The sequence below is a fragment of the Cyprinodon variegatus genome, unplaced genomic scaffold (genome assembly GCF_000732505.1).
Source record: "Cyprinodon variegatus isolate N-32 unplaced genomic scaffold, C_variegatus-1.0 Scaffold1048, whole genome shotgun sequence".
Taxonomy (NCBI): Eukaryota; Metazoa; Chordata; class Actinopteri; order Cyprinodontiformes; family Cyprinodontidae; genus Cyprinodon; species Cyprinodon variegatus.
The window spans coordinates 243661-255327 of record NW_015151501.1 but is presented as its reverse complement, the minus strand read 5'-3'; the positions used below and the strand labels follow the sequence as shown (position 1 = coordinate 255327).

The following is an 11667-nucleotide window of genomic DNA, read 5'->3' as shown; positions in this document are numbered from 1 at the left end:
GGCTACAAAATGGTATAAAGTTGAAATTCAATAATTTTAAAGCAATTTAAAAATAATACATTGCAATAGAATTAAACATGGGTTACACTATGCCAGAAAAAAGTAGCAGGACTGTATAATCCCAGTCTTTCTGTGTGAAAGAAAGTGAGTTTAGTATAATGTTAAGAAGTAAAGAGCATGTGTTAATAAAGGCAGCAAACCTGTCAGTCAGTGTTGAGATGATGTAAAGAGTTTTTCAAGAGATACTTCTTACCAACATATATAATTTCTTTGTTCCTGGACATAATAAGTAAATGTTGTAAAAATCTGCACCAGAGCATTTATAAAGTATCCCTTTAATTTACTGAACTACTTTAAAGCGCTTTGTTGGATCGCAAGTCGCATAACGCTGTTACCAATACATGAGTAAAGTAATTACTTAGATTCCTTTTGCAATGGAAAACCAATGTAGTTACTAATGCTGCTAATGTGTAATACTGGTACTTCCAACACTGCAGACAACAGATAATACTACAAATTAAAGTCTTAAAGGACCAGCTCTGTTGCAAAAAATAAACAGGGTTCCATCTAGAAAAAATACGTAGGCTAGAAAGAAAAGAAAGTTTTGCTTTTTATCTTTTTTAAACACTTAATTTTTCTCTGAACATCCAATTTATGCCATTACTAAGGGATCTGTCCCATTAAGATTTAGTAATCACCCCCCCCTAGTGGTCAGGAACACTTTCATTGTGCTAAGCAAGTCTGCAGCTTTTCTTAACTTTTGAACTTTTTCGTTTTCGTTTTGTTCTTCCTTTTCATTTGCATACCGGTAATTAATAACGTATATTTGCCATAGGTTTTGGGGTTTGTAGGGCATTTCCACTTGTTATTGCAGCATTTCTCATTCACATATTTGACTCATATCCAAGGTTTTAATGGAAATTCTGATTTCTTTTCAAACCCCAATCCCCTGAAAAAAGGAAGAAAAAAAAAACTGACCTGAGTTGCTGCCATACATGGTATTTAATTGAATACCTATCCCATCATTTTTAAAGCACATGCAGTTTGAACGATGTCACATTTAATCCTACGTTTACATCATCAGCTGGGCTCTCACTACTCATAGACTTCTTTGCCACTGATTGCTTTTAAAACAGCCATTATTAATAGCTGTGCTCTTTTCTTTCTTATGTTCCTTCTTTGTTAATAATGGGGCTATGATACTGTCAACTACCATCACTCCAGGGTTTAATAAAAACACAGAGATAGAACGTTTGTTTTTTTGTGTCTTTTTTCAGCTCTTTTTTTAAGTAAGCAGTATGCTGCTGTGTGATATCAACATTATTCATCTTCCTGTGCAAATTGAATTTATTAGTGGTATGAAAGACCATACTAAAAATATTGGATTTCCAAGAAAAAAAAGTTTTTTCTTCTCTTTTTTTTGTTTTTGCGTCTTTTTTTTTTTTAGTTTCCTGCACTTTTTGAATTTGCTGTGAAATCGTGTATTTGCATGGTGTTTGCGCCCCTGCAATCGTAGTTTACAAATGATTATTATTTTATTCATCAACAAAAACAATCAAACCAACCAAGCATCATCTGGCAAATTAATTACCCCTCTTTTAAATCATGAATTAACTGTGATTAACCATTTTTTTAGGCTCAGTTTCCCTTGCAACATCTGGAGTTGATGACTCCTAGACCTTTTGAAACAACAGCTTACCTAAATAGCATCTTGCCAAAAATGAAAAGTAGACTAAATATATAAGAAGCATATCATGATATAAAGAAACAAGTCATGAACATCTATCAGCTTTAAACATTTATGAAATATTTTAGGGCTTTGGGTTTCCAATGGAACACAATAAGAATCATTATACACAAATGAAAAATACCTTTCTAGGGGTATCGCTCCAACAACAAATTAATGACTCATCCAGGATGTCTTACATCAACCCAGAACCTCATCTATAGCATAGAAGACCTCCCAGTTAAAGCAACATTCTGTAAACTATGACCTAAGAATGAGCTTAATTTGAGAAATATCAAATGTTTTAGCAGATCAAAATACAGCACTTGGCGTGTATCATTCCTCCGTGCATGCTGTGCTTCTCAAAAACTCCCAGATTTAACTTGAGAGGTTTGAATCCTTTATTGGTCTTAGCCCCTTTAAGGAGTTACTTTTAATTGAGGAAATCATAAATATAACTTACCAGCAGAAAGTCGGTTGCTTTTTTACATCTGGGTTATTTTCCCTTCATAAAAAAATGTCTTCAGCTGGAAAACAAGCTTTGTGTTTAGGCAAATTATATTTGTCTAATAATAAAATGTGTTGAATAATTTTTTAGAAAAATATACTGGTGTCAACGATTAATGATCATATTTTTAAGAAAATTACTTGATTTATTAAGAAGGGCTTCCTAACTCTTAACTACTTTGATTTAGTCAATTTTTTAATTTAAATACAATCATTCTTTTATTAAACACAGAAAATGCTTAGAATTTTACCTAATATTATCTTTTATTGTTTATTTTAAATAACTAAACAAAAATACAAGGTGATGTAGTAAAAAACTAATGTTCCGTAAAATATTCAATAAGTTCTTTTCCAAATGTTTGCCTTTTAGAAATCAGGAAATTGGTTAATCTTGTTATGCTTGTTATGAGTCGTGCCTCACTCTCTGCTTACTGTGGTATAATTACGATTTTAAATTCAAATTCTTGAACATTTATATTAATGCACTGGAACTAAGGGCATAAATCATTGAGAAGAAAATCATTTTAACTTGATTTTGGCTTCTTGGAGCCACTCTAGGATTAATGTCATGCATCAGTTCTGTAATGTGTCCTAAATACTTCCCACTGGTTGCTCTTTATGCTTAGGACCCATGCTGCAAAGTGAACTTGTTATCCACATGTTGGAAAAATGGTTTTACACATAGGAATATAAACTGGCTTAACAATATAATTATAGAATGAAGCATGGTGGCATTTTTGTAAGGAATTCTAGTGCTAAATAACAAGTGCTTGTGCATGAGTGTGTTTTTTTTTTTTTACCCTTACGGCTCAAAACTTGTGTAAGACAAGAGTCCCCTTGGGGATAAAAAGTGACATCATGGCAGCAGAGTCTGTCTTTGTTAAAATCACCACATCCCTCATCCTATGACCTCATTCTTCTCTGACTCTTTCCAACCTTTCTTGGCTGGTTTTATGTTGTTTTTTTTGTTTTTACCTTTCCTGTAAGAGGAAATTCTGTTTCATTTCTTTGTTTTATTGTTGCATTTATCAGCTATAAAGCTGGCAGGGCATAGACGGTTTCCCCCGTGGTAAAATTTCATCTAGCATGCCGTCAAATTGTGTCATTTATAATATTTGTCACACAGCATACACAATGAGATCTTTGCCCTCCGGAACAAAATGCATGTCAATATCTTGTATTAATAGCTACACCAAGGCCTGGTAACCAAATAGCTTAAGGCCCTGAATCAAATCATTCATCTAGCATCTGGTTTTTGATAAAGAATCACACAAAACCTCCTGAAATTCATACATGTTCTCTAAATAAAATAATTTTATAATAATCCAAGAATGCAAACACATTTCTCAGGAGTAAAGTATTTTTTTTTTAACATATCCTTCCCTCCCATAACCATAAAACTTGGATGTGGCTTTCCTAGGGGTTGGAAATTGCCTGTGATGCGGCATGTTGATGACCACCCTGTCTGTTTGTATGCAGGAAGAAAAATGAATAATGCCTTAACAGCAGAAACATTTCAGAACAAATCCGAAGATACAATGACATCCAAAGAGACACCTGTCCAGACATGTACAGCAATCGGTGTGTTGAGGGCATTCTCACTCTCCTATTGCTACTCAGAAGGGGTACTGTCATGCCTGCTGCAGGGAGCTCACCAAATGTTCCAGACTCAGTGGCGTAGTGCTGCTGTAAGAGGGCTCAAGGACAGATGGACCCTGGCTAACTGCCAAGCAACTTTCTGTTGAGTGTGTACCATTAAGGGAGTGTTTGGAGGAGCTAGCAGGTGGAGTTTGTTGCCTTAATGAACAGAGGTCACGTTTCTGTACCTCCTGTTGCAAGCTTTTACTTTTTCATTCAAATAAGTTTCTCTCTTTTATTGTCTTTTAATAAATAAGGTAAAACTCTTAAAGGTACTGGCTATCTTGACTAAACTGTAAACTCTAACAATTGTTAGAAAATGTTTATTTTGTGTTATATTTGTATACTAAAGTCTGGTTTTCTATCTAGTCCAGATAAAACAAGAACACTTTCAAAAGATGAACATCTGTATCCAAAAGGGCTCTGTGTGAATGTACACTGCTAATATGAATTAAATTCTAATGTTTTGTAGATTTTGAGCCTGTGGCATTGCTGAGGAAAAAATATGAACATATTCATGTTGAGTTCGAACATACTAAAAAGTTAATAAAAGCCTCATAATTAACAACAAAACAAATACCAAATGCCTTTTTTTTTTGGACTTCCAAGGCTTTTAAATTTGGTGTGATGTCATTCTCAGGCACTAAGTCCCAGCATCCAGATCGCTCAACCCCTTAATAGACACGGCTTTGGTTACTTTTGTCAAACCAGTCCTAGATCTACCATGAACCATCCAGGTTGGATTGATGTAAAACGTCACCATCAACAACAACTGTAGCTTCACAAGCAAAACTTTAACACTCCATGTACACAATTACCCAAATTAGCAAGATCACTCCACTCCTTGCAGTGTCTTCAAGATGATTCTATGACTAAACATTACATATAAACAGTAAGGAAAACTATTTCAACAACTAAGAAAATGTCCTGACGTTTAATCTCTGATTATCTCCATTTTGGAATCTACAAAGTTCAGGAAAACTTAGCCCAGCTGGGTTGATGGGTAGGTCTGTGCTCAGAAGCCAGGAGGCCTATGCCCTTTTTTCCTCTTTTGTATGGAAGCCTCAGACTTCTGAATTACCCATATAGACTCAGAAAGAATGTTTCAGAGAGTCTATTCTTTAGCAATTTGGGAGCAGTTGAGGAATTAAGTCATTTTAGCCATGTTGTCTTTGTTCCCCCCAATGTGGCGCATCTCGCTGAAATTTCATGGGTGTCAAGACTCCTTCCGGAGATCCAAGGTTTTTAGCAGGCAGAATCCATTGTTAGTCCATAGACAGGTCAGGCAAATAGATCAGAACAGGGGCAGGCAAACTCAGAAGTCCAGGAGCAGAATCTAGTCTGGACCAGGCAATCCGGATAAACACAATGGGTACGCTAGAGAACTCTCACCTAAGGCTCGAATAATCTGGCATTGATGGCTGGGACCAAGCAGTTTAAATAGGAACTGGAACAGGTGGATCTGATGAGTGATAATGAAAATAAACCAATAATCCAGTCATCAGTGCAAAGATCATGACAATGGGCAAAGTAGAAGGGAAATCTGTGCATCATTGTCCCTGGGATAATGATGATGCCAGGGACACTCATTGATTTTAGATTACATGGGTTTACTTTGGAGAGCACCAATGTCAAAAGAAAGTCAGCATGAACATTGTTCCCCAATATTTAGACTTAATCCCATGTCCTATGGTATAGCATTTTTATTTTCTGCTACCAAAACTGAAGTCAAGTTTGATCATGGTAAAAATCGTGTGAAGCCCCCCCTCCAGCCAAACAACCACTGAGCTAAAATTAGCATAACTTTGTGAAAATTATCATTTTAATTTGCAGTCACTACAAGGTTGGTTTTCCTCCTTTGGATAAAATTCAGATTATATTTAAATATGACAGATGATAAAACTGTTACCTGAGTAATTTAAACACATCCCTTGGGCCAGGCTCGGACTGGTAATCTGTGATACCGGGCATTTGCCCGGTAGGTCGGTCCTAATTTCAATGTGCGAGGGCCAGCCCTCCTTAAATCATACCGACCCCAACACTTACTCTCCACCTGAAGCACCTACGTGTGACAGTAAATTACTCAAGGAGTTCAAGAAATAATACAATAACTACCTAAGTAATGCATGCAGTATAGATAGCCCTTCCTTATCATGCACATTCTTGTGATGGTTGGCATAGTGTGTAATTTTCTATTTCTTCAAACTGTAAAATCCTTGCACAAACTAAATTATAATAATACTAAAATGCTTTCTTTAAACCAAACTATGATGTTCCTCTTATATTTGGCAAATTTATGTTTGAATATTTTGCAAAAATATGTTGCGGTGCATGATGGGGTTTTGCATCTAAAGGTTAACGTTTCCGATCTTACATGCATTGTTGCCAGGTTGGGATGTTTCCCTATCTGGCAGTTTAGGATGGACGTCTATGGGTAAAAAATGGTTTTCTTTAGATTTATGGCCTAAGAGATCAATAGACTTTGGTTCATAAGTGGGCCGGTGTACATGGAAAAATGCCAGGGCCGAAATTTGTTTCCTGTCTGAGCCTGCCTTGGGCTGTTATGTTGTTGAGTTTTAACTCTACAATAGCAAAGTTAAAACTGATCACATAAAGGAATCGTTTTATTCCTCTGCTTTTCTATATTGTATCTGCAAACTTTAACTCCCTGCATATGACTTCAAATTTACAAGTTTAGATGAAGTTTAAGTTAGAGCACTTCCTTCAGATTCTATTTAATGCTTAAAGCACAGAGGTACAGTAGGTGTAAAAGTCCTGTTTAATTTGTGAGGGGAGGCAAAGATACGTAACAGGTTCTGTCATAGATATAGACATAATAAAACTACACTTCAAGTGTGTATTTTGTCCTTTCTCTCTCACATTTCTCCAAGTTCTTTCTTCCTATACCCCCCCTTTTAGAACAAATGCTCAACCCTCCCACCTGTTTCACCCACGCACATACACTTGCTCTCTGTCTCTCACTGAAGCACCGTTTGGTTCAAAGGAAGATCCAGTAATAAAAGAAAATCATTAGGTTGTTTTTGTTTTTTCCTCTTCTGTCTTTAAATCTCTTCCTAATTCTTCCCATAGAATTTTCACACTTTTTCATCCAGCCTTTTCACTGTGCAAATGGAAGAGAAGCTTCAATAACTGCATATAAATATTACGAATTGAATTTTGTAATAAATAATATGTGCACAGTGAGGTATTGGTGCGATGTTGCAGCAAACGTTTTCCCGATTTAAAAACTTTTTTTTTAAATGCTTCTCATAGGTTGATTAATAGCTCAGTTTTGCCTGGCATTTATAACACAAAACAGACCATCTCTGCTCTTTCTGTGTCATAGTCAAACAGACCCCTGAAGGGCATGGCTGACTTTTACCCCTTCAGCTTCACCTTGCATCTAAACCTTATTTGCACTTAACAAGCCACATATTGTCTTTTTATTTGGTGTCCCACAGTATTTTAAGTAATGTGAGGCTCACATATGAGTTGACATGGAAGTAAATCTTGGAGATGTCAATAAAATATACACTTTACATTTCCCTAGACATTTTTTTCAAGAAATAAATAAACACAAAAAGTACTCCAAATTTTGTCTGATGTCTACTAATGTTCTTATTTGCTGTTCTTTTCTGTCTTTTTTTTTTGTAGAAATTGTGCGAGCAATGACTCATGTGATAAACCAAGGCATGTCCATGTACTGGGGTACATCTCGCTGGTCTGCCATGGAGATCATGGTCAGTTTGTTATTACTAAAGTTATACACAGTATTAGATAAATGCTTGATACTAAGTAATGTACTGATATATATCTGTTTTTTACAACACTCAAAAGAAAAACTAGCATTTGAGAAAATATATATAAGAACATTTTTATCTTACTGCTAAAGATTTCTGTTTTGTAAAATACCCCCTGTTTTCTTTAAAATGTAAGAATGAATAATGAATCCAATGCAATTAAACACCAAGGATGCCAGTTCTGAAAGATGGTACCCTAGGAATAGATAAAAGTCATGAAACATAAAGGTCAGTGTTGCATGTTTCCTTATCTCTTGAATTCCTCTTCCCCTTTTAATTAGGAGGCCTATTCTGTGGCCAGACAGTTTAATCTTATTCCGCCAGTCTGCGAGCAGGCCGAGTATCATTTTTTCCAGAGGGAGAAGGTAGAAACTCAGCTTCCCGAGCTCTACCATAAAATAGGTAGGTCTACGTTTCTTCTTATTCTTTAGGTTTTAAAAGGTCGTTGTAATATGCCATCAGCATCACACGAGCCTTTGTTCTTTTACAGGTGTGGGTGTTGTATCTTGGTCTCCTTTGGCCTGTGGAATCATCACTGGAAAGTATGAGAATGGCATCCCAGAATCCTCCAGGGCTGCCATGAAGGTAAAGACGGGATTCTATTGAGTCAGACTTTCACACCTTATACTTTGATATATTAAAAAAACAAAACAAAAAAATGTTCTCTTTGGTTTAAAGTTTTTTTTTTTTAGATTGAATGGAATACAATTATAAAACTGTTTGAAAAAGTGCTTATGAGTAACTACTTTACATTTTGCCATATCACTCAAGCATTTTGCTAGAATTTAAAATGAAAGACCAACACCCATATTTGCATTGGTATAGCTTAAAGGAATATCCATTTAGAAAATATTTTACAAATAGAATTTGGAAAAGTATAATTTGTCTTTCTCTTCAACCCCCACTACCCCAATTCCGATGCCTCTAAATTAAAGAGTGATCTATTTTTCTTTAGAAGTCCTTTTAGTAATACTGTCAGCCTGTATGTAATGAAATCTTAGTATAAATCCAGCTCAAAAGTGAAAGCCTCAAAGATTTATTAAAAGAATTAACAGCATCATTAAAATTAAGCAGGCTTGTCAGGGATAAGTCCGTGTAGGTTAGTTTATAAAACTAAATGCTTCGAACAGCCAATGTAGCATTGGCCAGAACCATCATCCAGATAAAAAAAATAAAATTAAATAAAAATCCCTGTGTGTGTGATGAATTTCAAATTTCTGTTCATGGAATTGATTTAGCTTGAATTATTCTACATGGGCCGAAATAGAGGTGTCAATATGCGAAAAAAGAGTTGTAAATGGTATTTTTCAAAAGAATTAGAGATGTAATTACAGAAAAATGTGGTACTAAAAAGTACTAAATGAAGCTGAAAAACTGTTGTTGCCTTGCTTTTTATATTATTTTTATTTATGAAAAAAATTTAAAAAAACATTCTCTTAGTTTCTTTCAATTTCATGAATATGCACTGCATTGTATAGTTGCCTCTTAAGTTAAATTATGAGAGGTGACATTGAAGTTGGTGACTGAAACGTGACAAACATAATAAAACCTCTTTTGTAGGAAGATGGGGTTTAACCTTCTTTTATTATCTGTACGATTTATCACTGTTTATGCCTCTTTTGCCTCTCTAGCCATATCAGTGGTTAAGGGAGAAGATAACAAGTGAGGATGGAAGAAAACAACAATCCAAGCTAAAAGAACTGACTCATATTTCAGAAAAACTAGGATGCACCTTGCCACAGTTAGCCATAGGTAAAGAATCCAGACTCTTTTTTATCTTTTCGTATGTGCTAAAGTTTATTTTTTGCAACCTGAAGGGAACTTCTTCACAGTTAATTGTCATTTATATAGACTAGCAAAAGCCACATTAGACTAAAACCTGCTATCCTGATCTTTTAGCCTGGTGCTTGAGAAACGAGGGAGTCAGCTCAGTGCTCTTAGGGGCCTCCAATCCCACTCAGCTGACAGAAAACCTAGGAGCCATTCAGGTACCTGTTCATGCATTTTCCACCCTGGGCTACCGTTTATAATAGTTTGTGCTAGTTTGCTGGACATTGTTTAACTTTGATGATGCCTTTCTTCTGTACATTTCAGGTAATTCCAAAGATTTCAGCAGGTATTGCCTCTGAAATGGACCATATTCTGGGAAACCGTCCACACAGTAAAAGGGATTACCACCATTAGGATGGACACTCTCTACTAAACTACACTCATAAGGCTTTTCAAAGCTCACTTTTCACAGCCATGGCACCATAAGTGCGTGCCCACGACTGCGTGTATCTGTGGAGGACTGTGCGATTGTACTTGGCTCTTTCAACTCATAACTGTGAAGTGGGCTACATGACGACAAAGCGTGCATGCAAAAGCAGCCAGAAATCGAACTGAACGTGATTTGGAGGATCCATCGAGACAATTCCCTGCTTTTAAAAAAAGAAAAACTCATCTGCAGTAAACTCTGCAGAGGTGCTGAACCAAATAGTGCTGGGAAAGTAATAGTATTAGTTGTATACTCTGTTAGAATGGCTGTAAATGCATGTAGAGAAAACTTAAGAAAAATCTATTACCTCTAAGCATCCAGTTAACTATGGCAAAGAAAATATGTATTAAAACGGACCTACGGCTAGAGAAATCTATTTTACTTAATGTATGTATTGTAAAAATAGTTAAAAATCGTGATTAGTAATGATATGTATTTCAGCAGTATGGACGAACATTCCCCCTGCAGCTGGAGCTTGCTTGTCCATGTTATTGCTTCAGAACTTGAAAATTTAAATGTTGCCAAACGTTGTTTTTGCAATTGATCCAATGAAATATTCATTTATTAATATATATATATATATATATATATATATATATATATATATATATATAAATAAACTTAGGTAATGACTGTTATATAAGCATGTTTCCTTAATGAGGAGTTCTATTGTTTTGTTCTCTTTTCCACTTATGCAACAGCACCGCAGAGTGTATTTTCCTACTGTGCCCTTTCAACCCATTTTAGTTTTGTATTCTGGCAGAGTTTCTGTCAGAACAAATTGCATCTGATTCATTTCATTTCAGTCAGTGTTGCAGATAGCGAACTGTCCCATCGATGTCGGGGTGATGTTCCTCCCACAGGGGAGCTAGTGGATAACAAATAAAGCCATGTGGCTAATGAAGAGACCTAGTGGATAAAAAAAAAGAACACCATATGGTCCCTAGCAGTACTTTCTACCAGGAACAAGCAGAGTTTTACCCAACTTCTCCCAAATGGCTGTTTTATATAATGGGATCATCCTTGTCATGTTCTGTTTGTTCAGACGTGTATTATGGTGTTGTCCATCAGATTTGTACATGAAAATAAAAAGGTACGCTTAGAGTACGATGCCTCCTGTTTTATCTCAGAAAATATAATTTAATGACCGTTCATTACATTGTAAACACCACCTCATAGCTGAAAAAGGCACAAAAGCGCCTGTACTTCTTGAGGAGGATGAGGAGAGCCCACCTGTCCCCACTAATCCTTGCGACCTTCAACAGAAGCACCATAGAGAGCATTCTGACCAGCTGTCTCACTGAGTGATGTGGAAGCTGCAGTGCCACAGACTGGAAGAAGGTAAGAAGAGTAGTGAGAACTGCAGAGAAGATCATCGGGGCTCCTCTTCCCTCCATAAAAGACATTTCATCCCAGCGCTGCGTGACTTCAGGCCGCAACATTATCAATGACAGCTCACACCCCCACCAATGCAGGTCCAGCAGATTCCAAAACAGCTTCTTCCCCTCCGCCATCAGACTACTGAACTATTAAAAAAACTGAAAAAAAGTAAAAAAAACTGAAAAAAGAGCTGAATGTTGAAAATAAAAAAAAAACTTAAATCATGTCCCAGTCTGACCATATCAGTTCGTTTTTTTGCACCATGTTTTTTCTTCTCCCAATTTTTACATTTGATCACTGCTGCATATTCAGAATTGGAAATGTCATGAGAGATGTACAAAACGAAATTTCGTTTTGTA

The 11667-nt window shown here is 36.1% G+C and overlaps 1 protein-coding gene across 1 annotated transcript in view; it reads left to right on the top strand.

The window, feature by feature from the left end:
- LOC107101049 (voltage-gated potassium channel subunit beta-1-like) overlaps nucleotides 1-10481 on the top strand; it is a 27744-nt gene extending 17263 nt beyond the window's left edge. The window contains exons 8-13 of the mRNA XM_015399805.1: nucleotides 7526-7611; nucleotides 7953-8073; nucleotides 8162-8256; nucleotides 9303-9423; nucleotides 9571-9659; nucleotides 9766-10481. Of these exons, the coding sequence (XP_015255291.1) occupies nucleotides 7526-7611; nucleotides 7953-8073; nucleotides 8162-8256; nucleotides 9303-9423; nucleotides 9571-9659; nucleotides 9766-9855 (602 nt within the window). The 3' untranslated portion in view covers nucleotides 9856-10481. The remainder of the gene's footprint in view (nucleotides 1-7525; nucleotides 7612-7952; nucleotides 8074-8161; nucleotides 8257-9302; nucleotides 9424-9570; nucleotides 9660-9765) is intronic.
- Nucleotides 10482-11667: the final 1186 nt, after the last annotated feature.